General features: G+C 41.0%; 2 protein-coding genes across 8 annotated transcripts; one reads left to right on the forward strand and one right to left on the reverse strand.

Annotated features, from left to right (window-relative positions):
* Positions 1–9,873: 9,873 nt before the first annotated feature.
* Positions 9,874–15,870, reverse strand: atp5pd (ATP synthase peripheral stalk subunit d). 2 transcript variants are annotated; one of them, XM_082530841.1, is made up of 6 exons: positions 15,801–15,870; positions 12,677–12,815; positions 12,261–12,357; positions 11,470–11,541; positions 11,226–11,288; positions 9,874–10,139 (listed from the first exon to the last, which is right to left on the reverse strand). In XM_082530841.1, the coding sequence occupies exons 2-6, from the start codon at positions 12,796–12,798 to the stop codon at positions 10,008–10,010; spliced, it is 486 nt and encodes a 161-aa protein (XP_082386967.1). In that variant the 5' UTR covers positions 12,799–12,815; positions 15,801–15,870; the 3' UTR covers positions 9,874–10,007. The 2 variants fall into 2 exon arrangements, with proteins under 2 accessions (XP_082386967.1, XP_082386968.1); XM_082530842.1 differs by lacking the exon at positions 15,801–15,870 and adding an exon at positions 14,293–14,382.
* Positions 14,556–27,852, forward strand: LOC309705197 (medium-chain acyl-CoA ligase ACSF2, mitochondrial-like). 6 transcript variants are annotated; one of them, XM_082530835.1, is made up of 17 exons: positions 14,556–14,860; positions 18,845–18,983; positions 23,637–23,832; positions 24,337–24,465; positions 25,040–25,093; positions 25,256–25,374; positions 25,522–25,684; positions 25,815–25,910; positions 25,990–26,141; positions 26,237–26,325; positions 26,412–26,488; positions 26,579–26,686; positions 26,772–26,923; positions 27,008–27,149; positions 27,324–27,434; positions 27,522–27,590; positions 27,684–27,852. In XM_082530835.1, exons 2-17 carry the CDS (start codon positions 18,862–18,864, stop codon positions 27,732–27,734), a joined length of 1,830 nt encoding a protein of 609 aa, XP_082386961.1. In that variant the 5' UTR covers positions 14,556–14,860; positions 18,845–18,861; the 3' UTR covers positions 27,735–27,852. The 6 variants fall into 6 exon arrangements, with proteins under 6 accessions (XP_082386961.1, XP_082386962.1, XP_082386964.1 ...); XM_082530836.1 differs by lacking the exon at positions 14,556–14,860 and adding an exon at positions 17,777–18,754; XM_082530838.1 differs by lacking the exons at positions 14,556–14,860; positions 23,637–23,832 and adding an exon at positions 17,777–18,754.
* The last annotated feature ends 72 nt before the right edge of the window (positions 27,853–27,924 follow it).

Consider the following 27,924-nt stretch of genomic DNA (forward strand, 5'->3'; position numbering starts at 1 on the left):
ATACAAAACACAAAGGAATGAAAAGCAAAGCAACATTTGAGAAAACAAAAAAGTAAAGACCTCTTTTATTTAAGAAGTGTATCAATATCTAATCTTTAAAAAAATGTTATAAACCAAATTATTAGAAATTAATACTCATTGATAATATTCAATCATTTTGGCCATAATGAACCTAATTTAGGGACACAATAGTGCTCTATGCTGCAATTTTAAAGAAACCTGGTGGGTCAAAGTAGCTCAAACAATATTCACAAAGCTGTTAAAGAGTTTCATTTTCACCTGATTCTCCATTGGAATGAAAACGTAGTCATACGATGTGCATTAGCTTCTTCACCTCAGCTTTGAGCTGAGACTCTCTGCCAGGGGTACAGAGAGATTGATATCAGAGAGTTGGGGTGGATTCCTCTGCACTGGTTCCTGTGGTGATGGGGTGGCTGTGTTTCAAGGTCGATGTGAAAGGCCCCTTTGTTCCAGCGCAGCAGTCTAGTATGGGAGAGACGACTGAAGACAAACCTGAATACAACCCTGTGACGGGGCACGCAGCATAAAGTCGCGCTCTCCAACCACGCTAATTTTGAATGACGTGCACAACTCTGCTCAGGCACCACATTTAAATGAAAGCCTTTCATTTTCATCACCTCTAAATAAAACACAAAGAATCGGAATATTGGAACTTGTAGCTGTGCAGCACCAGCTGATGCAGCCTGTGAGCCAAGCCTGTTGAGATGACATCCAGTTCATGGCCAAGGCTCCTTTTGTCTGACTTTTCACTTTAAACGGAAATGCACCTAGAATGTCTTTCAGTAAGGTGCCCCACACGGACAATAGCTTTTCCAGACAGCACTGCCCATTGAAATGAATGTCTGGATTCCAGCTAAAAAGCCAGAGGTCCTGGAATTGCTCACTGGGAAATGCAAACAGAGTTTCTATGGTAATGATTCCTTACTGTGAACATTTTTTTGCTCTGGCTTTAAGACCAGGAGCCATGGAGTTAGAGGAGCAGGAGGAAGAGGAGGGTAAGTGGGTATTATTTGACTGCTGGGTCCTTCACTGGTTCTCAAAAGAACCCTCTCTCCTTTTTCCCGGGCCAAACGGCATTTTCATTTCAGGTAACAAACACAGAGTGTTCAGGTGTTTCCTACGCACACTTATATCTCTACATGACTGCTGTGCTGTGTACCCTTTCATATAAATTTCATATAAGTATCTATATCAGGCAAGCTGTACACATCCTGTGTGTTATGAGGATATTTTCAGAGTTTGTATAATTTGGAATATATTCTTTCTTTCTTTCTTTCTTTCTTTCTTTCTTTCTTTCTTTCTTTCTTTCTAGTACACATTGTTTCTTATCCTTTAAAAGTTAAACAATTAATTAAAGGGGAAATAAATCACAGATTAACCAATATCAGGCCAGGGTGCAAAGTTCCACGGGATGGCTTAAATCAAAAAGTGTTTGATTATACATTAGTGAAGCAGCTTTGCAAAAAAAGAAAAAAGAAAAAGAAAAGAAGCTATCAACAATATAAATACAATTATGATGACCATCGTGTATATTTTCCAGTCAGTGTAGCCAGCTGGTGAGCAGTTCTTCAGAGGCTCTCGTGTCATGAGGGCGTGCATTCAATTAATGCATTGCACACATGCAATCGGTTAAACCTTCTTGGGCGAGGTCAGATTTTGTTGTATTACCAGTTGAGAAGGATCAGTCTCAACCAGACATAAATATGTGGAGCCATTGTGCTGTCTGCGTGATTCAGCCAGAAGTCACTGCATGGTCATCTTGTGGGTGGAATTTTTTTAAAAAGAAGGGAAAAAACTGCTGTTGAAACTACAGCCAGGGTGCAAAGTCAGAAGGAAGGGCAGTCAAGTTAAAGAGCAGGAGAACCCCTGCAGTAGGATGAGGCCGAGTTTCTGAGTTTCGTGTAGTGGTTAATATTTCGGTGCCTCTTTGGGAAGTGCTGGAATGTGGGGAATGTGTTGACTTCACACACACATGCATGCGCGGCAACCCCCAACACACCGCCGCCTTGATTAGCCGGAATCAATAGAGTCTCTGTGGTTTTTCTGTTTGCATGCATGTGTGCGTGTGTGTATGCTAGTGCGTTAGTGTGTATGCCTCCACTGTGCACGTGGCTCTAACCCCAGCACACATAAACACACCGCCCCAGTGGCCAGATAGCTGCCACCCACACTGAGCCACAACTTACTCTGCAGCTGCAGTCCCAACGCCTCCAAGCTGACACAAATCTGCCATGACACTTCTGTAATGCAGTCACATGTACACGGTGAACATAGTTTATCCGATTTTAAATCCATTTAAAATTTGCCCTTTTTCCTGTCTATTTGTCATGTGGAATATTATTATGCCTTTTATATTGTTTAGTGTTCATTTTATTTGATGAAACTGACTTCAGTTTATGGATTGTAGATGTATGTTTATTATACAAAATTACAGTTCAGCTGTGTACAATTTTCTAAAATTGTACATTTGTTTCGACCGCCTTGTTTTTTGACAGCTGGCCTTTGCTGGATGGGTTTTCCTTCTCTACTAACTACTTTAAAATGCTGCTCCATAGTAAATATACTGCATTTCTATAGTGGTTTTCTATTTCATTCTTCTTACAAGGTTCATTCACCCTTTCACACACACATTTTTACAAAAACTTTTTTTTCTGTGCCTAACCATTTTGCCTAACATTCACACACACACTCACACTTAGATGGAAATGTCAGGGGCAGCTCGGTGTTTAGTATGTTGCCCAAGGATGCTTCAGCATGCAAACTAGAGACGCCAGGGATAAAACCACCTTCTGGTTATTATATGACCAGCCCTACCTCCTGCCCCAGCTGCCCCAATTGTCAGTCACTTTTTATCTTCTTTGAAAATTTCTTCTTCTGTGATTATTTAAGTGGGATATTTATCATGTTGGAAAATTTACCTTGTGCTGTTCATCAATCTCCTTTTCATCGTATCTTACAATATTTAATCTGTGCCCAGAGCTCTGGTTTCCTTGTGGACGCTGCACAAGCTGACCTCTGTTGTGCCTGAGAATTCATCTCTTCAGTGCAAGGTTACATAAATCAAGAAATGCGTGTGTGGCTGTTTTCAAGGATAGCTGATAGTTTGTGTTTTACATAGTTGTGTCTTACTGCTTCATTTGTGATGTCTCGCATCTTTCTGAAATCTCACAGTTCAGTTTCTGACTTGTTTAGACCGTTCCTTTATATGTGCCGTAGAGGTAAAGCAGATCATCAACTAACCAGAGGTTGGTGGTTTGATCCCTGGCACTCCAGTCTGCATACCAAAGTATCCTTGGGCAATATACTAAAGTCTGAGTTCCCCCTTTTTCACTGACTCATTCACATAAGTGTGAATGTTAGATAGAAAGCACATAAATGTAGAAAAAAGTGATAGTATGAGTGGGTGAATGTTGTGTAAAGCACATTTATGTAAGTGCTTTCATGTATTTAGTCTAAACTGCATTTGTACTCACTGTTCTTGCAGTGGTCCCAGTGGCACAAAGGTTCTACTTTAGGGGTCCTTTTTGATAAACATACGGCCTGCGGTCCAGAACCTGCCCACCAAATGAACTAATCTGGCCCACTAATTTGAAAAATGTAGAATGTTTATTTGTTACACAGTAAAAAAAAATCTGTGAATTTACTGATAATTTATTTTGCTTTTTTAGTAAATAAAGCCCATTTTTCCCACAGTGTAAGCCCAGAGAGCCACACTGCAGTCTGCTACTGCAGCATTTCTTCATAATGTGGAAAAACTGAGACATATTGCTAAACACCTGCTTCATCTTTTTAAAGATATCCCAGGGACTGTATGTGTAGTTAAACACATTTTACATGTTAGCGCTTAAACTAAGGGAAGCAGGTTTTTTAATAGCTTGTTGGGCAATAGCCTTACTGTTCCCGCGCACTTCAGATGAAACCGGGCTGTATGTGGCAAATTATAAACGAGTTCTCACTCCTGGTCTAACCTGTTTGCTTATATTGATGAATAGAATAAATTGCTCAGTTTTGCTGCACTCTGCATTGTTGTGCATGATTGCAATCCCACTTCAAGACATACAGAGATGAAACCTTAGAAAAAGTGGTTCAACAAGCTGTTAAGGCCCCTCCCTGCATGATTATTAATCCCCAGTGGGTCATGAGTTTCCCAGTCATAAAATTCCTTGCAGTCACCTCCCCCAACAAGGCTGCATGGCAGGATTAAAGACTAGGGTGTTGGGTGTCTATAGCAAAATGCAACTGCAGGGTCAGAGCATGGCCCTGCATGTCTCAGTATCAGGTATCAAAGAAGATTGGGAAATAACGTGTTCCAACGTACTAAATGTGTAGTATGCATTAAGCAAACCAGACGCTGTCTTCATCAGATGGTTTGGAGATCACCGTAGGTTCGTTTTGGCTGATGGTAGCCTGTCAAGACAAGGTTTCGCTCCATCTTCTAGTTGGCAGACAAGTTTTGGGATCACATCCAGACAAAAATACAGAGTAGCATTGGCCAAAGTCTGCTGATGAAAATAGAGTTCATGCACGTGATAGAAAAACGCCAGACTGCTATGTTTTATCATGTAGATGACTCCCTCTTGGCTGATGTCTGTATTATGACTAATTATTTCTGTTTGTGTGAATGGTGATTTAGTGCTGCAGTCTGCTCCTACAAGACAGCCTTTTGTCCTAAACCGTCCTCTTTCTCAATGAGTGACTGTGCGGCTGCTGTCAGCTCACATGGATCCCAGAGGCAGCGTCGAGGTGCCCCGTTCCCTCGGCAAACATGCCAGTGTCCTCCAGAGTGGGGGGTCCCGCTGCAAGGAGCAACTCTGAGTTCCCCCCACAATGCTCGGCGGCCCAATAAGGGAACAGAATTTGGCTCGGAGGACGTCAAGCAAACATGCAGCAAATGGCACTTTTATTTGCTTGCCGTCACATCCCCTCCCCCAGCGACCTTCATTTACTGGGATCCACAGTGCCATTTCCAGCAGCCCCATGGCAACAGCAGGACTTGTCAACAGGGGTACAACTTTCTCATGATGTCACCGTGCCGTGAATGATTTGCAGCCCCTAGAAAGTTGATGAAACTCCTTGAACTGATATTTTCTTGCAAACACAAAACAACACAAGCTTTGGATTTATAGATATGAAGCTTCACTTTGAACTGGATAGAAGGAGCATATTTTGCATCAAGTTAATAAGAACACGGTCCTGCTTTCTTTCATTCAATGATGCGATACATTGTAACTGGAACATTATAGAAATATTCACAGACCTGAATGACAAAAGCCCATCCTGTCGCTACACCTACCCTGACTCAATCTTGCCTTTGAATGAGCGTGTTGTTGTGTGCTCTATACAACCTGTCATTCATCAGCACTTGCTTCTTTTCTAATTGTGATAATGTGACCTGCTCAGGCCCCATTGCTCTCAGCCTGTCAGATGCATCGGTCAGAGAGGAAGATCTCCTGTTTGCACAGCCCAGTGAGCACCAGTTGCTTTGCCCTGTTGGTTGACTCCTCCTTGGTAACTGGGCCAACCCACTTTGACCTCTGACCGGGGCTGTGGCCTTTGGATAGGTGGAGAAAAAAATGGCTCCTGCCTAAATTCAGCCATTAAATTCTGGAGTAGACGGGGCCATGCCCTCTAGCCTCCAAAGGAAACACACATTTTAGGGCATTGTGGCATGACAAAGATCATCAGCCCATGGCGGTGCAAGTGCAGAGCGTGATAGATTGCGTAATTTAACATGTGACATTTGATGGATGTCCAAATGAGGGCTGTAATAGGTTGTGTGAAGGATAGGTAGGAAGTGAACACTTAGATTTCCACACAGGAGCGGATGTGAGCTGTTTGCTCTGAGGACAGAATGATGGATCGATTCTGAATGGGGGACAACGGCACTAAAGAGGATCTAGGTGCATCCTCCCTGTGTTTAATATACAAACATTACTGTTTGTCCGGACAGCGAGACAGTTTCTAAGGCTAACACAATTCAAAGTAATATGTCAACAACACTGAACAAACCAAGAAATGAATGTGGCAAAAGTCACATTTAGCGAGGTAACAAATAAACATGTTTCCACCCTCATTGACTAATGCTCCACTGCTCCATTCGTGTCAAACAATCCCAATAACCATGCCAGAGTCCTTGGATCCAAGATTTCTCACAAAATTGCGTAGCCACCCCTTCTTTTCTTTTTTGTTTTCAAGGAGCCACACTTTATTGTAATATTTTAAAGTGTGCTTGAGTTATAACAGTTCTTCAGGCTTGTAGTTTTTCATTGGTGATTAAATCCTTTTTCACTCATTTTCAAGCCAGTCCTTGTACCTGACTATTTGAAGCCACTTAACGTTGCTCCATGAAGTGTTTAAGAATAAAAAGGCACCACACTCAAAAGTCCAACCAGTGTTGTGTCTACATACAAAAGGCAACTTAGGAAAATTGCATTTTAAATGACTTTGTTGCTAACAGCCTGTTGCAAAACAATAAATTCTTCCCTAATTTTCAAACTTAATCTACAACTAATGATCATTTTTGGTTTTTTTATTTTTATTTTTGCCCCCCCAAAAAGTGACTCCACCCAAAAATTGAAGAAACTGTAAAAGTGTCAGGCCTAAGAACTATCTGCAGTCGATGAACTATATCTGAAAATGATTTTCTTAAGAAATAGGAAAAAAAACTGAAGCATCAGATTCACAATGACTTCATTTTTCAAACTGAGAAATTACAAGAAAGCGAATAACAATACATGGCTGCTCGTATTTTCACATTTACAACATAAAGAATGGAGGGGTGACTTAAGACTTGTGAATAGCACTTTGGATGTTTAAGATATTTTCTTTCACACCAAGATTATGCCCTCCAAGTCATCTTGGCTCAGTTTTTTAATACACATTGGTGTTGAAACATCTTATACTCTGTATTCCAGGTTACATGCCACAGGAGAGCAGAGGGATTTCATTAAAATCATTACTGGCTGTAAAACAGTGCGCCGAGTCCTGAGCCGTGGCAACAGTTAATAAGCAGACAAGTGTTGGCAACAGCTGAATGGTCAGCTGGGAAAAGAATGGCTGAGGCAAGGGAAAGTATAACTACAGGGGGTCATGCACTCACACTTGCATATGTGTGTAGCTGTTTCGCATAGTAGCTTAGCACAGGTGACTCCCACTGACCATTAATCACAGTCGGGGAACCTGTTGTGTTGCACAGCAGAACAGAAAAATAAGAACACAGTTACAGACCGAGAGGGGATGAAACACATATGTTTGTGGTCTCATTTATCAAGAGAAAGAAAGAAAAAAAGCATGTTTTTATTTTCCCCCTGCTTTGTTTTTGCCAACAATTTATCCCCACTGACTTTTTTTCAGACTGTTTCCTTCTCTTTTTCAGTCTCACTCTTTGGTATCTATTCCAGAAAACTGTGTTGAGGCTGTATGCAAAGGTGGCAACACCGTCGCGTCGAGTTTGCCCAGTCGCAGACTAAAGAGACAAGCGCTCTGTAGTGTGACATGCTGTGTAGATTTTGTGAGGATTATCACCGCTCCACTGTGGAATGTCTTACTGGGAGAAATCAGAGTGGATGGATGAGGCCACGGGAGCCCACTCTGCTAAAAATGTGAAGCGGGCTGAAGATTTCCATTTCTAGTTTTTGTCTGTAACTACAGCAAGGCCGAAATGTTAATCTTACTCTTCATTTTATCTTTAAATTGAATCGTTTTAACATATTTATTCAATATTCAGGAGAAGACAGACTGAGGTTTCCATATATTAGAAGTTTGGTTTGATTCCCAGCTCCTCAAGTCAACATGTCAAAGTGGGTGATTGTGGCTCTGAGAGCTTTGAGTGGTCGAGCTAGACTAGAAGCATAAATGCAGTCTGCTTACCATTTTGTGTTGCTTTGTGTTTAAAATTAAAATCCTCATGAATCTCCTTTTATTGTGCAATCTATCTGCATGCAATTTTGTGAGTCTTATATTACTGCATTACTCTTTAAGTTAATTACAAGAACTGCTGATGCTCACTGTACTGTAAAGGATCACACTCTTTAGGGACCCATACTACTTACCTCTTATACAAGTAGTTGCAAATTTTAAAATCACTTGTATGCAGATAGCATCCAGCTGTTCTGCTCTTTCCCACCTAACCAGATTTCTAAACTTGCAGATCTAAAGACATATTAGACTGCCATCAAGTGTTGGTTAAAAGCTCATTTTCAACAATTACATTTCTGACTAAACAGTAGCTCAGATATTTAATCCCAAAGATCAAACAATACCTCAGATCTGCGAGATCTTCTGTAGATTAAAATTTTGTGTAACACTGGGGGTTATCTTGGACAGTTACCTGCCTTTAAGGCTTTTATGTCAGGAAGCTGACTTGATCTTTTCATCTCAGGGACACTGCTGAGGTAAGATGAAATGTTTCCAAGGTGGAATTGGAGAAATTGTTCATGCTCTTATCTTTTCCCGCTGAAATATTTGCAACTGTCTACTTAAATGTCTTGAAAAATCATCTTTAAATCAGGTTCAGTCTGTCTAAAATACAGCTAGGGATTTCATATCTCTCATATTTTGGAGTATCTTCACTCTGCCTCCTCTTAGCTTTGGAGTTCTTGTTTTAACTCTCAAAGCTTTGAATGGTTAAGACACCACAGACCCTCTCCGAACTTTTACTGACCTACTCTTCCAAGATGTTTGTTACGTCTTTGAAGCGTAGGTTACTGCTGGTGCCTTGTACTCATTTTACACTTAAGGCATTCTTTTTTGGCATTTGGGAAGTTTCATGTGTGTTCTTTAATATACGTTTTCCTTTTGTGTATTCTTTTAGGTGTCAAGCACCTTGTTACTTTGTCTGTAAAAGGTGCTTTATAAATGTACTAGAATTGCTTGTAGAGGTTTGCCAAAAGTTGGTCATGATTGAGAAAATGTTCTCATTTCATAGTAAATTAGGCTTAAACAGGCAAAAACGCTGGTAGAGCAATGTTTTTACTCTATGTTTCATTGCTGAACACAGAAGGCTCGACTCGCTTCATTATGCTTTTTCAGCCCAATGTCGCCCCCTGCAGGTTCCTCTTAATGCAGCAGCTTTCGTCGGTGTCGTCGAGGTTGGGGTACATTCCCGTACTTATCACCATTAAGCCTGCAGTGATGGGCCGAGTTACATACAGCATTAAGCCACAAACCAAAGCCATAATAATAGTGCAGTGAGAGCACAGAAAGCGGGCTTTATGTTTAAAGTCTCTCTCCAGTCCCAGAGAGACTGCTCATATTTCCATCTGTGGTGAAATGCGGATTTATACTGTAGTCATAACAAAGCCTGAACAAGACTGACACTGCGTAATAAAAGGGTTGGATGATCATTTGTTCTGCAGACATAGCTGTCCACAAACTGATGGATTGCTTGACTGTCTAACGTAACAGTGTATAGCATGTATTCATACATCGAGGGATTACCTAACGACACACAGAAGTAAATATACAATAAGGAAGAGCTGCGTCTGCCTTTCTGATGAGGAAAACTGACAAAGACGAGGCATTGCGGGTTCCCCAAAGGCAGCACCGACCCCACGAAAGAGGGAAACTGTACTCTCCTTTCTGCTGAGTGTGACTTGGCCGAGTGTGTGCTTAAAAACTGTGTATCCACAAGGGTCGAGTTTTCAGTGAGAGCCGGGCGATATTTCATACCAAATTTAGAAAGAAAACAGTTAAAGGTATCAAGTTGAGTTCATGACGCCTGGGAAGAAATCCTGTAATAAAATAACAGTTGTTTGCCTGCGAGGGATCTGAGAGGTTGTTTATAATGGGTCTGTGAACACTGATGAACTTTGACGCTATTTGACGACCACAAAAAAAACAAGACAGAGGAGCCACGATTTCAGGATTTAATTACGCCAAATTACAAAGAAATAAAACACACGATGCTTTCATTTCTTGAGAAGTTGATGTACAGACTTATAGACAGATCTTTCCTCAGCATATGGAATATAAATAGTGTGGTGAATTTACAGATCAGCAATGGGCTTGTGTGGCCAATAAGGATGCTTTTCTTTGTCCAGCTTTGTTTCTGGGAATGTGTCATTCAGGTCTTCAATCGTCATCTGGTCAAATGGGATCATGTTCTTGAATTTTTCCAGCTGGGAAAGGAAGAAAAGATGATCAGAAAAAAGAAAAAAAACAAAACATGGCTTTAATAAACCCTACTAGGCCTTAAGTGGAAATGTCTCAGCCGACTTTTTTCTCCTTCAGAATAAAATGTGCTGCCAGTTTTCCATGAACACCCAATATTCAGAAGCACTGGGTGCTACTGAATATCCACCTGAATCTGATAAATACAGAGTAAAGTGGTTGCCCCATGATCGGAAGGTTGGGGGTTCGAATCCACTGAACGGCTATTCTGAGGTACCCCTGAGCAAGGTACTGTCCCTACACACTGCTCTCCGGGCGCCTGCTCAGTGGCTGCCCACTGCTTCACTGAGTGAATGGGTCAAATGCAGAGAAAAAAAACAAGTAATTTCCCCACGGGGATCAATAAAGTATACATCATTATTATTATCATTATTATCACTGACTGTGACTGTGTTCTGGACTGCCAATTTATTTAATATTCCTCTGTCTCTGAATGTGTGCCAGCCTGAAATTAAACTGTGGCTGTCAGAGTTGGTGGAGACACGTATACATAATAATGTATACGTGTATATATACGTATACATTATTATGTATACGTGTGTATATATACATATACTTGTACTTCTGGGAGTATAAGTGTTGAGGGGGGAGCGGAGGCTGCCATTGCAACTTGGATAAATGCTATAATGATTACAGAGTATCTGAAGACTGCCCTTCGCCTCAAACAGGTGGAGCTCCAAACTGCCTTTTCTGCTAATTAATTCTGTGATGTTAACGCTGTGCGCCCCAGTGCACTTTTTCCAGCAGTCACCTGTTGTCTCGGGTGTGGCTATGATACTTTAACCTGATCTAACAGGTGCAAACGTTTTCTGGACCCCTGAGGCAAGTGAAAATCCCGTCATCGCTTCCTGTGTTTCTGCTCCAGCTCCTGACAAACTGCTGCCAGGTACTAACACCTAATGCAAAACCGAGTCAAGTCAAGTAGATGCTAGCGGAAAATAGCCTGATGTTTGAGCTTAAGGAAAGATGGTGTTGAAAAAGTTAAATGTCACTTAAGTTGTCCAAAAATAACAAATGAAAAGTATAAGGCTCACCTGTTTTTCATACTGAGCGATACGAGCCTTGGATGCTTCAATGTAGGCAGTGGCTGTTTTGTTCTGGAAGACAAGTAAACATTACAAAAGACTCATTCATGTGCATGTTCATTATCCGTGTTTATGTTGTGCTTGACTTTTTTTATTTTTTCAAAATTAAACTTTGGATTTTGTCCTTCTCAGCTTTATGTTCAGAATGGGACACACATTCTTACATCCACCATCTCCAAACAGAGGCACTCACCGCTTCCTCCTCCTGAGCATATATAATTGCTGTCTGAGTGTCTACAGGCTCCGGGACCTTCAGGGCACTGAACTGTGGGACACATTAAATATAAGGTTTATACATTCAAGTAACTGGAAAAAAGGCCACAAGTACGCAAAATACACAAAGCACAGCTGCTAATTTTTTCCCAGTATTTTTAAGCACTGGTTCAAATGTTTCTAACCCCTGTGAAAAACTGTAACTAAAGTGAATCTGGCTGCTGTTTTGGTTTAAACTTTAAAAAATGCTGGAAAAAATGAGTGCAAATTAAAAAGCATGATTATTTTGCCAAAAGCCTGTAACTGGAAAATATCAGTAATATTAATATGACGTTAACATTTTACATTTCTTCATTAAAGCTATCGTAGAGGCACTACGACACTGATTCTAAAAATGTTGGGACACTGTGTAAAATGTAAAGAACAGAATTCAAATCATATTTCATTTGCAATTCGTTGCTAATAAAACATCTCATTTTGTAACTAATTAGGTTAATTGGCAACAGGGCAGTTGCATGCTTGGTTATATAAAAAGCAGCTTAGATAGGCAGAATCTCAAAAGGAAAGGTGGGCAGAGGTTCACCCATCAACAGACTTTTATTAAAAGTGGTAGATTTTTCATATTTGATATGTTTCAAACACGTTTCTAGGTTTTACTATGAATAAAAAAAAAGGAGCTTATGAGATTTACAAATCATTGCATTCTATGTTTATTTGTATGTTGCGTGGGTGCCAACTTCTTTTGAATCGGTACATTTAGTGCAGGCTTACCTTCTTTTCAAACTCATCCACCATGCCTGCTTTAGCCACAACAGATCTGTAGTAGCTCCAGTCAATAGCAGGAGGTTTCTCGGGTAGAGAGGTGAGTCTGTGAACACACAACAGCTAACTTACTGTCATCACAAGACATGTAAACAGACAAGACATGACAGAAGAGCTCCTATTGACAAAATCTGCACACTTTCACAGATGTATTCTGGGCATACTCATGATGCAATGCCAATAACAGATGCAGAGGTTGTCTAAATAAAGTTAATTACAGTTAACTAAATACTAAGAAATAATACCAAACATGTATGACACGGGTGGCAAAGAAGAGCATGCTGGTGACTTCACATCAGGCTATTTTATGGGCGCAATGCGCCTTTGTAAAATGCTGGAACAGGGTTTGAAGACTGAATACACACTTGGCAGCAATGGCATCACTTCGTGTCTTCAGGTTGTTGAACATGGTCCTCTGGTTGGGCGGCACCCTCTCAGCGAAAGCCGTCCAGTCAATGGCCTTCAGTGCAGCTCGTCTCCCAGCCATGTTTGGGAATGTGTGAGCTGAAGAGGACAACAAGACCAGAGACCGGTGTTTCAGATTAACTGGTGTTGGTCAAACAGAACGCAGGGACTGAAGCTGTCACAATTTCAGCTTTACATTTGGATTCCTGTGCTGGTTGTTTTTAATGCAACACTTCAGTCATCAGAAAGACACTAAACAAAATCTGAAAACAAATAAAAGTATTCCATAAAAAGGTTGTACTGGTTTTCATAAGAAACATATTTACATTTGCTTGACTCATTTAAAGATTCTTCTCCTGAAAGTGAAACTCCTACAAATACCTCTGTTCCCAACTTTCAGGTGACAAACTTATACTGAGGCCATTTAGTAAATCCAGCAGCTTTTTAACATCAAAAGAAGGCTCTGCGCTGCTGCAGACATTAGTAAATCTGACCCTAAACTAGAGCTGGGCGATATGAGATTTTTTCATATCACGATATGTTTTTTTCATTTCAGGCGATAACGATATCTATCACGATATAAGCCAAATAACTATATTTGTAAGATTTAAATGTGCCGTTGCTCACAAGTAAAATGTGAAATAATCAGCAGCTTGTTTTTATTTAAAATTCAAATTTTTTTTTTTTTATTTGTCACATACACAGTCATACACAGTACGATATGTAGTGAAATGTTAAATATTTATTTCCCATAATAAGTTCAACAGGGTAGATGTACTTAAGGAACATGAGACTTTTTCAGATAAATAAAGGCAAATATTGCAAACTACACAAAAGGCAGCCGCTAAAGCGTTTAAGTTTCAAAATAGGACAAACGAAACAGACTAAATTGTCAATTCCACTTAGAAACAAAATATTAATTCTAAAAATAAATCTTAGTTTGTTTTACAGAAGAACAGACAAAACTGACTAACTTTTGTCAATATCAAATAAACTGAGAACTAAAAGGAAATTCTCAATCTCTCCTTGTTGTATAGCTGAGCTTTTCAAACAGTTTTAACAGTTACTTTAGTCTGACAAAAGCCGAATGACGAATTAGCGCTTCCAGTCAGAGACTGAGGCTACGTCCACACATACACGGGTATTTTTGAAAACGGAGATTTTCCGTTTTCGTTTTAAAAAATAATCCCGTCCACACATAAAGGCAGAAATGAAGGAAAACGCTGCTATGAACATGCCAAAGCAGCAGGTGGCGCTAGATTCCTAACCGTGCCTAAATGTTGGCCAATCAGAAGTCTAGAAGCCTCGGTGGGAAAAAGTAAACAAAGCTGGGGCATAGAAGCAGAACCGAGTCGTATGTGTGGAGGGACAGTAACTGTGTGTATTTGTAAGCATTTAAACACTGCAGAGAGTAGAATTAACGGTAACAGTATTGTAGAAATTCATTTCACCGAAACAATAACGTGGCGCACAGTGTGACGCATGCACCAGTTTATTGTATTTCCAGACTTGCTTTCGGCACAATTTACAGTGCACGCTACTCTGTTTTTTGTCAGACTTGAAATAGCCGAAATACCTTCACACTACGGAACTTCTATGGCTCTTCCGTTCGACAATCTCTCCGGCATTGGAACCATCATCTGTTTTCTCTTCGGTCACGCTCGGTTGATTTTTCTAGTCGGCACACTCATTTCCTCCATTACGCGCTGGCTCCATTACCCGCTGGCTGCTTCCCAAACAAACACACGTGCGGCTTGGCACTTGTGCTGTACATAACAAGTCACGCGACGTGACGCTGCGGCTGTGATTGGTTCGGCTCTGCGCTACTTAATTTGGATTGGCTGACCTTTTTTTTTTTTTTTTTTTTGAGGACAAGAGCGGCGAGGTCTATCGCGATAGCTTAATTTCTCTATCGAGTAAAAGTTATATCGCGATACATATCGTTATCGTTCTATCGCCCAGCTCTACCCTAAACGTTCTTCCATCTTTAAAATGCCAGCCTTTGTAATAAGGGATATTTTTTCACAGGTTTTTCTCATTTAAATCACCCCATAAAACAACAGGGTTGGAACGCAGTGTGCCGCTTTGTAGTCCATCTTCAACACGGCGGACATCCTGAGTCACATCGTTAAGGAGAGACAAGTGTAAGGCTGTTCTCTTTTCCTAAGTCCTGAGAAATTCTCCTATCCACTTTTCCTTGTAAGAGTTTAGGAAAAGAGATTAGGACTAGGATACAGGAGGTACTTTTGGAAAGCATTCCAGGTGTAGTTGTGTCACAGGTTAACCGGGTTTACTGTCACAATGACAGCGTAACATGGGCTGACATCCAATCTGAGTGCAGATACGTGTATGTGTAATTGTATGGTGTAGTTGCAGTGATGATCGATCTCACATCAAAGAAAGCTTTCGGGAATATTTAAAATATCCTGGTATGTTTAAAACACATTGAGCTGGTCATTGTCTAAAAATGGAGAATGAGCACTGAGCATATAGCTGCCCACGTTAGACTGACTGGGTGAACAGCACCATGCAGGGAAACCCGAAAGTCGGTGGAGCTGATCGGTGATGTCATAGGGAAAATATCGGCTTGTGATTTATGTTACAGAAACACAAAGGTGCGCGACCGGACAGAAGGCTTTTTAATATTTATTTATTTGTTTTTAATTAAAATAATGTAATCGTTGTCTGAAGATAATTTTCATACTGATTATCACCTTACAATCAATAACGATGCTGCTTTAACTTTCTGGGTAAAATATTGCTCAGTGAGAGCCATTAAAGGGTTGTTTTTCTTAACAGATTGTTTTTTTTATTTATTATTGTTGTTCTTATTAAAATGTCCCATCCGCACACTTATGTTATACAGCTAACGCAATGTGCCTTCAGTCTAATGAACTTAAAACGTAGCTAAACATGAGCAGCATAAGCATCCCGAGGTTAGCACGCAGTAAACACAGTTTATACGTTGCTGTCGTTTTATTTTTTCTAACATTTTGTGAACAACTTTGAAAAAGATGTCCAAGATTAGACTGTGGCGATTAGTTTTAAGGTTTGTTTTGATAAATCTGAACTTCATGTACATACCAACTCCGCAGGGACAGACCGCCGACAGGAAGCGGAAGACTGTCTTCTTCTTCTACATATATATTGGCGGTTGGCAAACAACTGAAAGGTGCATTACCGCCACCAACTGGTATGGAGTGTGGTCTGGAACATCACTCAAAAAACCCTAAAAAACCCAAACAAACAAAGCCCATCATTAATCCTTTTCCCTATTTCCACCATAAACTCTGGGACCACTACTGCTACACCAGTTTCTCTCCACATCATATTGTAAGCCTTTTCTATGTCAAAAAACACTGCAACTACATTCTCTTTATTTATTTCTGCTGAGTTCATGTTCCAAACACAATACCGGATCCATTGCATTTCTCCCTCTTCGGAACCCACTTTGATGTTTAGATATATAGCCTTTACTTTCTGTATAGTATATTAATCTTTCATTTATCATTCGTTCCATTACTTTGCAGACATTTGATGTTAAAGCGATAGGCCTGTAAATTTCCTGGGTGGACACCACCACAGCCTCCTTCCAGCTTTGTGGCAGTTTTCCACCCTCCCAAACTCTGTTATACAACTCTAACAAAAGATCTTTAGCTGACTCACTGAGTTGGTTTAACATGATATAGCATGCCTGATCTATTCCTGGTGCTGATAATTTAGATTTCTAGAGTACTCGATGTAGTTCTGTCTTTGTAAAAGGAATATTTAATGAATCATCTGTATCCTCTACCAGTTCCAATAAGTCTCCATTCTCTGTAATTGTCATTTCTCTTCCTCATCGCCCTTCCTTACTAACATTGCCTGAACTGTGGATGTTAACAAAAGTTTTTGCCAACACATTTGCCTTTTTCTCATCTCATATTACTACTCCATCCCTCAAGATTGGATAACGATACTCCCTTTTCATACCATTCATCCTTCTAATCATTGACCAAACATTCTGTATTTTTGTCTCCCTCCCCACTGAATTACAAAAACCCCTCCAGAATTCCCTCTTTGCATTTTTAATGGTTGTTTTTACCTTAGCTTGTTATCTTTTATATTCAGTGAAATTCTGAAAATTGTGATTCTTCTTTAATATCTTAAAAGCCTAATCACTTTATCACACTTCTTCGTCCACCAAGGTACAATTGTCTTCTTCCTTCTTTCCTTTTTAATCACCCTGCTTGCCGCCTCTAAAACTGCCTCACAAATAGAATAATTTAACTCATCCACCCCCACATTCATATCAATCTTTTGCATTTCTTGATCACTAACTATTCTAAATGTATCCCAATCAGGATCATTAAAACACCACTTCTTCACCCCCTTATATCCTGTTTCTCTATAATCAACTCAATCTCTGTCATTATAGGATAATGGTCACTTTCAGTACCTGCCAGGAACAATTACCTCCCAATGAGTTTGACTCCAAAGTAAGGCCAATTGCTGATTCGGACCCTGTTATAACATTCACTCTTGTATCACTTCCATCATTTACGGAAGACGGTCAAACAGTTTAACTGCCTACATGGCTTAAAATTGCCATCTGCTGTTTGGTGTGTGTGACGATCGTGAATAGGGACGAAGGACAAATAGTACAATGAAACAAAGAAAAAAAAGAAAAGAAAAAAAATAGAAATCAACTAAACATAACATTCAATGCTGAAATGAATTATTCTGATAATAAATGCAAGTAAATAGCTGTAATTTGGCATGAATGTGCTTTACTAATTTTTCCAGCTTTACTCTAAAGAGCTGAATGAAATGAACCACAAACCTGGTAATTTTTACAATAAAGTAAAATTTGTAAAATTTTTAGCTGATTTCAAGCCAAAATAAACCAATAATTAATAATCTTTCAGAGACCTGAAAACAAAACACTACAAGAAGAAATACTGGTAAAATGAGAAACTTTATTTTACAACTGTTACATTTTTTTTTATTAAGAATAAACAAATTATGGCCAAACTTTGTGTCGGACAAATGGCTTCACATTTGGCTCTAGAACACTTTGGTATACAGAGAGGTTCGTACTTGAATCAGTGACTACAAGACTCTAGTTTCCAATAGCTGGGAATCGAATAAGCCGTGCTACCATGTTTCTTCAGAGAGAAGGTGCTTCTTCCTGTTAACCCTTCCAAACAACCCATGGTAATTAGTCTTTTTCTAACTGTTCTAATTGTCATGGACTTTAACATTTGAACTGAGCCCCGTAGTGTCTGAGATGTAGCTCCTGTTTTGTTAGTTTGTTTTTTTGTTTTTATTACAGTGCCACTGAGCATTGCATTGCCTGACCTTGGGGTGTATTTGCTGGGGAAGAGTGTGAGATTGTGTTAGCATACACCTGAATGCTCCACACCAGAAAACTGCCAAAACCTCTACTTTTATAGAGGTGCTCATGCTGGTTTTTAAAAAACAACAACAAAAAAACCAAAAAACAAAATCTTAGTAGCATTTCACATAAGATGAACATGTGGATAACTGTGAATAATAAATAATCTGCTCTGGACTGCAGTGAATGATTGCACAGACAAGACAGACTGACATTGTTAATGATAGGAGGACAGCTGAGTTACAAAGAAAAATGTTGAACTTTGAATTTAATACTGACTACATACACTCCTAAAACTGTCCAGATTCGCTGTTGTATAGTGTAGGCTGCTCTGTTGTATCAGACAACTGCATTTCTTCTGACAGACTGAGCGATAAGTGATCAGTGATGACTATCAGAAGATCACTGTAGTCCTGGAATACTCCAAGGGGAACACAAGCAGACAATCAAAATTTGGGTGAATATGCTTTTACTTTGTCTTTGGTTTCATGAGCCTGTGGTGCATCATGCACACAGTTAACACTTAATATCAATGAAATCAAAGATTGCAATCCTGAATGCACTGAAATTAACCACTGACATTCACTTGGAAATGATTAACCCTGAATATACACGCACGTCAGCCAGTGAGGGTGAGTGGAAGTTAAAGATTACACATGAAGTAATAAAATCCAGAGCAAACCAGCAGTCAGCAATATTTATTTACAAGACCCAGCATTTTGCAACCTAGATGTATTTTCACTCTACTTAGATCCAGCTGTCAGTCCAATGCCGACACAGATTTTATCCTTGCTGCTCGGATCCTGTGCCCACAGTCTCAGATGTGTGAATGGACTCAAATACAGCAACACGTGGAAATCATGCTCCGCAGCTTTACTGCAGTGGTGCCGGTAAGTTTATGTGACTAATTTTTAGCACATGTGCAATTCTGAGCAGCATAAAGATTCATCATTTTTTAGGTTTTTTCATTGCATTGGCTCTTCAAAACGATCATTTTAATTGCATTAGTCATTTTATGCCCTGATTGTTCTTAGCTTTTAACAGTGAGACTGAGCTTGATTACTGTGCACTGGTGCATGTTTGAATGCATTTTTTATTTATTTGACTTAAAGGTAAATATTTAAACAATCTCTGTTTTGGAGGAAGGAAGGTTCAGGGTTTAAGTAGTCATCATCATGGGCTCATCTGATTAGAATGAGAATAAGCAGTCAATCATTTACAGGTTTTGTCATTTTATTGAATAATGGGTAAAGGAAGGAAAGACACATGGACTGCTATCTCTAAAAAGGACAAAGTATGATTTAAGTGACTCAAAATGATACATGAACTCAGGCGACTCAAAGAGAAACTCACCTCAGCGGCTGCCCCTTGTGGGAGTGAAGAAAGAGTGAGCGGTAGGTGAGTGCAGTCCTTATATAACGAGTGACAGGTGAGTGCAATTAAGGCCAAGCACCACACCCAATCAAAGGTGAGGAAAAGAAACAAGGTGCATCTGGTGAAGTGAATGTGCTAAAAGGTGAGCCTTTACAACAGCTGCCCCCATATTTCTACTGAGAAATATGTTCAAAGGATTAGAGATGCTCTTTTTCACGAAGCGGGGGCAGAGGAATCAGACATGCTACAGGTCTAATATAGTAGTGATGGTGAGATGAAGCCTCATGATGAACTGAAGCTTTCCATCCAATTGGTCGACTCATGGTTCGAAGCATTGTGATGATTCATTTGCTCTACTGCACCATCAAGTGGACAATTCAAGTGAAGCGGGCTCTTTGATTATAATGATGTGTAAACCTTATGTACATCTGGATAATGACACAAACTAGTGTTTGGTGCTTCACTTTTTAATAAACTAAAAGACAGAAATCAGATTATAGGATGTGTAGTGTTGTTTATTTATATTTTGGTGTTTATCATTTGTGATATTTATTACTGTGTGCATACTTTATTAGGAGAGACAAAATTAAAAAAAAAAAAAAAAAAAAAACATCTCTTCCTTGCTGGTTCCATCGAAGAAGAAATGCACAAGTAACTATGTAGCACGTACGTAATCCAATTCCACAACACGGTGTGATGGGGAATCAGCTGTTTTCCTGCCCATGTTATTTCGAATCTGGCGCGAACCGGTGAACCAGTCCCTGAATCAGTCACGTGGTACGGACTGCCCGCGAGGCCTCGAACGTCACTGCCTACGTAATCAAAGCAAGCCTCGATACGCGCTTCAGAAAAACGCCCCCGCGATTACCCGACGCACGATTCGAAGCTTCGACACACAGGACACATCACTATAATATAGGTTCAGGGGGTCGACCTAGAGGTACACAACGCAGGCCAGACAGTTCAGGGGGCCGACCATGTAGCCAGCGGTGGCGGCAAAGCAGATCCAAATGCCAACCACGTGGGATGCAGTGGCAGGCCCAGACCTGCAGACCGTCGGGCAGTTTTGCAGGCGCTGGGGGCAATGTACGGGGCTTGGCAGAGGCAGGACCAGGTGATGCAGGAGCAGGCAGCGCCCTGACCACTGGCGGAATGGCAGCCACAGGCAGTGGAACTGGTGATAGTGGCACTGCTGGTGACGACATAGGTACTGCTGATGGTAGAGTATGAGGTGGCTGAATGAATTCAGAGCCATCAGCGGACACAAGGATGTGCTGGAGCGGTTCTCCTGAACTGGAAGATGTGAACAAACATTGGGCATGCGTGGAACTGCTCTGGGGTTGGAAGTCTGTGATTGGACCTTGGAGTGTCCATCCTAAGCAGGTTTTGACTGCTGCAGGAGATCCAAATGGTCCATGTCTAACTGGTGCAATAGGCTAATAAGGTGGGTATGATCAGAGCCTATGAGCAGTAGTGGAGCTGCTTTGTTAATAAAGGTTAATGGGATACCTTGAAGACGCTTGTATCTCCGTTGAAGAGAGGATACGGGGTAGGTGTGGTCTGAAAGTGCTAAGTGACTTGTAGCGAAGGCATTATTAATTGTGTAAGTTTTCTCTGGATGTGTGATGGGAGAAATCTGGAAACTTACAGAAGAACCTTGAATAGTTTCAACTTCTTGATGGACAGTTCTGAGTGATGAGCTTCTCAGCTTTCCCAGTTAGGTGGAGATGCTGAGCTGCAGATGTCAGAAGCATGGTACGTTGGGAGCCATCATCAAGTATTGCATATGTTTCCAGGGTTCTTTTGCCATTATGCAGGAGCACTTTCACAACCTTTAATAGTACACTAGTACAATCGCTAGGTCTATCAAAGTACAGTGTCCTCACTACAGGATTAGTTCCAGTTCTAGGTCTCTGATTCACCTCACATAGGATCTGTAGATGTCTTTCCATGCAGGTGGCACATGCTTTCCTCAGATCACACTTCGCAGCGTGATAAGTTCTAGCACAATGCCAGCACCATTTGTTTCTCTTTATCCAGTGTATTTTCTCATCTTTTGTCTTGTTAATGAACTTGGGGCACTTGCTAATGTGGTGTTCAGGTGAGCAGCAATATGCACATCTTGCCTTAATCATTATGATGGGTTGTGCTGCCTGTACAGGATCAGATGCATTTGTCCCATGTAATATTGTTGTGAGTGGAGAGGTGTACTTATGGGCAGGTCGTGGCTGGTTAAAGGATGAAACGGCACTGTCCTTTCTTGGTTGACACTTTCATTCCATTTGCAACCAGGATGAGAACAAAGGTAAGTCATACATCATCTCCTTGTTCCTTGTAAATGTGCCGTTTGAAGCAACTGGAATGCTCTGCGGGCAACTTTTCAAGTAGGCGATCGACATGGGAGCCACAATTTAGTTCTGTCCGTCCTTGATCACCCATAGTGCTAAGCAAACCAACTAAAGCTTGCACACGAAGAGCAAAGTTATCCAGAGTCCGACCATCACCTGCTCTGATAGGAGGAAGCTCCAGTATATTCCGTAGCTCTTTCAATCCTAGCTGTCTTGGTTGCCCATAATGCTCATCAAGAGCTTTGATGGGTGTATTTGAGTGTATGGGTCAGGAGCATAGGAAAAGGAAATAGCTAACCGTTTAGCTTTGTCTACTTTCAGATGATCGAGAAGGACATGATATTTGAAATGCTTTGTCTCATGAGGGTCAAGCAGGTTAGTAAGGGCCATTCGTAACAGCCTATACTGGATTTCATCTTCCCAGTAAGGTCTGGGAAAGAAGGACCCTCAAGCTTATACACATGTTCTAGTGCTAACAGGGTGACTAGAACTAGCAGTAATGGGTACTGAAGGGTTTTGTGCATGCAAACAATCAGATGTAGCTGGTTGCTGCTTTACAGGAGGGTGCTGCCTTGGTTCTGGAATGCAAACGAGAGATTGAGCGGGGTCTTCGTCTAGAGGAACAGCAGGTTGAACACATGAAATCTGGTGGGGACCTTGCAGTGGTGTGGCCAGGAAATTAAAAGGAGTCTCATCAGGTGTAGGAAAAACTGGTCTAGGCAAACCACTTGAAGGAACTGCAGCATCTAATATTGTTGAATTAGGGAAAGGAGGGCTAGCAGCCAGAACTGCACCAGAGTGACAGCTAACCTGGGGGGGCTGAGAGGGTGATTGACATGTTGCTGGATCAATCACTGGGAACTGCTCATGATGCGTTTGGGGAATGGCTTGTAAACGGCATACAGAGGATTTGCTTTCATCAGATGAAACAGTGTGAATTGAAGATCTGGAGGAATGGGGAGGAGATAATTGAATCATAAATTGCCTAATCTCCCTCATTGTCATCAGGAGTTCCCTCATCACCTCATCTTGATTTGTGGGTAAAGGAGCAGGGGATGTCTCTGGTTGACTTTCTGACTGCCCGTCAGGATCCTGCAGCCCATGTGTGTCTGTGTCACTATGCTGGCATTCTGTTTGACTCTCTGTATCACATCTAGCACTTCTACTTCCGGGATACTGAACGTCATACTGCTGCAGGTGGGCAGGAGGTCGCCTTTCACGACCGGAACGTCTCAAATCCTCAGTCAATGGCTGCTGTGTATCCATGACGTTAACACTACTCCGGCTCCGAGGACCGTGTTTTGGAGGAAGGAAGGTTCAGGGTTTAAGTAGTCATCATGGGCTCATCTGATTAGAATGAGAATAAGCAGTCAATCATTTACAGGTTTTGTCATTTTATTGAATAATGGGTAAAGGAAGGAAAGACACATGGACTGCTATCTCTAAAAAGGACAAAGTATGATTTAAGTGACTCAAAATGATACATGAACTCAGGCGACTCAAAGAGAAACTCACCTCAGCGGCTGCCCCTTGTGGGAGTGAAGACAGAGTGAGGGGCAGGTGAGTGCAGTCCTTATATAACGAGTGACAGGTGAGTGCAATTAAGGCCAAGCACCACACCCAATCAAAGGTGAGGAAAAGAAACAAGGTGCATCTGGTGAAGTGAATGTGCTAAAAGGTGAGCCTTTGCAACAATCTCCTCATTAATGACAATTACGACCTGTGGATTCCAGTTGGGTATTATCGGCAATAATATCACTAAAAATGCACTAAACTCACAGGTCGTACCATCTGATCTCCGAACCCTGTGTTCTATATCAGGGCTCTTCACGTGGACAGTCCTCCTCAAAACCCATCACTGACCACCAGCTATGTCCACGGCACCTCCTCTTTCTCACTACTCCCCCTGACTGTGAGCCAGAGTCTGGATGCAACTGCCCAACGCTGGCCTGAACGGGAAGCTGTGATCTTTGTGCAGGATGGCATCCGAAAAACGTTTGCACAGTTTCAACAAGACGTACGTGATTTCATCCATTTAGCTTTTGCTTTTTCATGCATTTGACAACCCTTACATGTTATTTATATGTATTTAGTTGTTGTTTTAGTGGTTGAATCTGACGTTTTAATCATATTAATATGGGCTTTTCCCATTAAGATCCAAGATGTAGGACCTTTACTGTCAGTGATGACTTTGCATAAGAATCTGGTTGATTGTTAAACCCGATTACATCATTTTAAGAAAAGCATGGACATAAAATGTGGTTCCTGGAAAGTATTAACCTGGTTTGATAGTGACTCTCTGTGCACCATCTGTAGTTTGTCTTTTGAAGAAATTAAAAAATAAGATTAGCTGTGTTAAAAAGCCCATCTTACTGACATCAGAAAGAGACTTAAAAACAAAAAGAAAAGACAGAAGAAGCTTATTTAAGTTTGCTGCTTTTTACCACAGAACCCTGTTAATCATTTTTAACTTTTGAAAGTGTTGTGTGTATTTTTTTTTTGTCATTTTATTTTTGTGCAGGTTGACAAGGCTGCTGCAGGCCTTCTTGCTCTGGGGCTGAAGCGAGGCGATCGACTGGGAGTCTGGGGGCCAAACACATATCAGTGGATCCTTTTCCAGTTTGCTTCAGCCAAGGCTGGAATCATACTGGTTAGTACAGGAGCTGTGTACATGCCCTTGAAACAGCTTTTACAGCACCGTAGCTTGTGTTATCAAACACAGTCAAATGTAAGTGACAAGGACATTGAACCTGGCAGTTGCATAGAGGAGCTGTTATGTAATCTCACAATTTTATGCTCACCAGCTCAAAAGTAATCTGTCATCATCACCTATAGTATAATGTGCATAATAAGACACCTTTCTCACTCACTATGTGTTAACAGACCTCTCTGCATTAAATCATACTTGTTATTAATCTCTGGCTCTCTTCCACAGCATGTCTTTTATCCTGTCTTCCTTCTCTCGTGTGAGGGAGTTTTTCCTTCCTACTGTCGCCAACCTGCTCGCTCATAGGGGGTCATATGATTGTTGGGTTTTTCTCTGTATGCATTATTGTAGGGTCTACCTACAATATAAAGCATCTTGAGGCAACTGTTATTGTGATTTGGTGCTCTTTAAATAAAATTGATTTGAATGATATGGTATGATTTCTGTAGTCTTTTGAAAAAAGACAGTGAAGCTTTGCATGGATAAAACTTTTGTCTTTGAACTGTTATCTTTGCAGGTGCCCTTGAACCCAGCCTATCAGGTAAAGGAAGTGGAGTTCACTATACTAAAGGTACAGTCAGTTGGCCCTATTGGGACAATAGCCTGAAATTGAATAGAAATGTTTAGCCTGCTTACAATTTCTATGCTGTACTTCCATTGGTTACTGATAATTTACTGGATTATTCAAGCGTAAAGGAATTTGAATGTATTTAAACAGATTTGTTGCATCTAGGTCCAGTGTAAGGCAGTGGTATGTCCAACCAGCTTTAAAACCCAGAGATTTTGTGAGATGCTGAGGGAGATTTGCCCAGAGATTGGCACAACACCAGGAGGCAAATTTAAAAGCTCCAGGTTAGTCAGATTCAAATATCCCTCCTCTGCTGATATTAAGGGACTATGAAATCTTTTTATAACATATCACTTTTAAAAAAATGATAGTGTTGAAGTTGAAGCTGTTTAGGATTTGAGACAAAGATATGGTCATGGTTTTTTTTTTAGGTTGCCATACTTGGAAATGGTGATTGTGACCGACAGCAGGCAGCCAGGGATGCTCCACGTAGATGATGTGATGCAAGCAGGGGAGAGTCGGCACCACAGAGAGCTGATGGATCTGCAGAGCAAGCTTTCCTTTGATGACCCCATCAACATTCAGTTTACATCAGTAACATTCAGTGTTTCAACTTTTTCCAGGGCACACATGTATCATATTGACCTGTAACAACAATTAGAGCATTGAAAACGATCTAATAATCATTCTGCTCATTGTTGTACAAATTGCTCATTTGTATAAGGGTACGACTGGGAACCCAAAAGGAGCTGTGCTTTCCCACCACAACATTGTAAATAATGCCTACTTCCTGGGCCTCCGTGTCGGTTACGGATGGAGAGTAAGTTCATGTACGTGTTACTAACAAGAAGAAAGCACAAATAATAGTGAATTACTTCCTTATCTCTATTCACCATCAGCCTCGGGTGCGAGTGTGTGTGCCTGTTCCATTCTACCACTGCTTCGGCTCCGTGCTTGGAGGAATGAGCATGGCAGTTCACGGCATCACGCTAGTTTTTCCTTCCGCAGCCTACAACAGCTGTGCCAATTTAGAGGCCATTCAAAGTGAAAAGTACAGCACCACTCATCTTCACTATCATAAGTGTCCAGCTGTACGAGAATAAGCACTTTCACAGATTACCATCCATGTCTTTTCTTTTACTCCAGGTGCAATTTTGTGTACGGTACCCCCACCATGTTCACTGATCTGCTAAGCCAAGATTTACAAAAATATGATTTGTCTTCAGTTGAAGCTGGTGAGAGACCAAAAGACATGACACCACATTTAATGGGTTAAAATTGGTGTCATGTCTACCCTTCATATTTGCTACTGCATTTTTAGGGATCATGGGAGGTTCTCCGTGCCCTCCAGAGATTGTGAGAAGACTGACAACAGACATGAATATGAAGGAGATAACAGTGAGATGATACCTCTTCAGATAACACTAAAACTTACCGGAGAAGCACGTACCAGCACATAGCAACATATGCAAATCATTTTTCCCCCAGTTATGCTATGGAACAACTGAAAATAGTCCTGTTACATTTCTTGGGTTTCCAGAGGACAACGAGAAGCTGAAGATTAACACCGTAGGATGCATCCTGGGTCACACTGAGGTATAATTTCTTTCCCACACAAACCTTCATCTACACATCCCTCTAACACAGTGACACGTGGTATTTTTGCATGCCTTAACCTTAGGCTAAATTGGTGGACCCCACTACTGGGGAGATTGTCCCTCTTGGGGCCTCAGGTGAGCTGCTGATCAGAGGCAGCTGTGTGATGCATGGGTACTGGGATGAGCCAGAGAAAACCAGAGAGGTGATCTCCCAAGACCGCTGGTACAGGACTGGGTAAGGTGGAGTTTCACATATGTCCCTAGATACACAATTGTTGAGTAGAGGGCAGTGTGGGAAGTGTAGTTGTTGTCTGTACAGTGACACAGCCAGTCTGAACAGTCTGGGATACTGCTCCATTGAAGGACGCATAAAGGATATGATCATTCGAGGAGGAGAGAACATCTATCCAGCTGAGATAGAGCAATTTCTCTACAAGCATCCCAAAGTAAAGGAAGTGCAGGTAAGATTAAACCACTTGGGGGCAGCATATGAGTACTAAGTAGTGTCTCTGTGTGGGTATAGAGCTTAAAAATACTATTTTGGTTGTTGTAAGCAATAAGCAGCCTCTGAGAATACGCATTAATCAGCTGTAGTGTTCGGTATAAACTGTAACTCTTCCTTCCCGTGCTTTCAGGTGGTTGGAGTGAAAGATGAGCGGCTGGGTGAGCAAGTTTGTGCTTGCATCAAGCTGGAGGAGGGTCAGAGTTCCAGTGCGGAAGAGATAAGAGCTTTCTGCAAAGGCCAGGTAGGAAGAGATAAAACATAAGACTGCTAGCACCTGTAACCACTTTAAATTGAAGCATGACTGTAGCTTGCCCCCTCTTGCTTTTAGATTTCTCACTTCAAGATCCCACACTATGTGTTATTTGTGGACAGCTACCCTCTCACGGTCTCTGGAAAGGTAGGAAACGTTCACACCAACATGCCATCTGTTTCCGCCATGTATTTATATACTCATAACACATAATTAATATGAAATGAAATATTTTTCTAGATCAAGAAGAACATATTAAAGGAAACAATGGAGAAGAAGTTGGGCCTTTAATTTTGTGTCCATGGTTGGAGAGCACCTGAAATGCAGAACAGTGGAAACTGGAACATTTCCATGTTCTTTTTAAATTGTAGTTGTGGGGTGCTATATAAATAAAAATTATTACATTGTTGTTGTTGTTGTTGTTTTTAAACCAACCATAAAACTTTCTTAACCAAACTATGAAACTTAAATTGCCGAACTG

This window comes from Aulonocara stuartgranti (assembly GCF_965226115.1).
Source record: "Aulonocara stuartgranti genome assembly, chromosome: 4".
NCBI lineage: Eukaryota > Metazoa > Chordata > Actinopteri > Cichliformes > Cichlidae > Aulonocara > Aulonocara stuartgranti.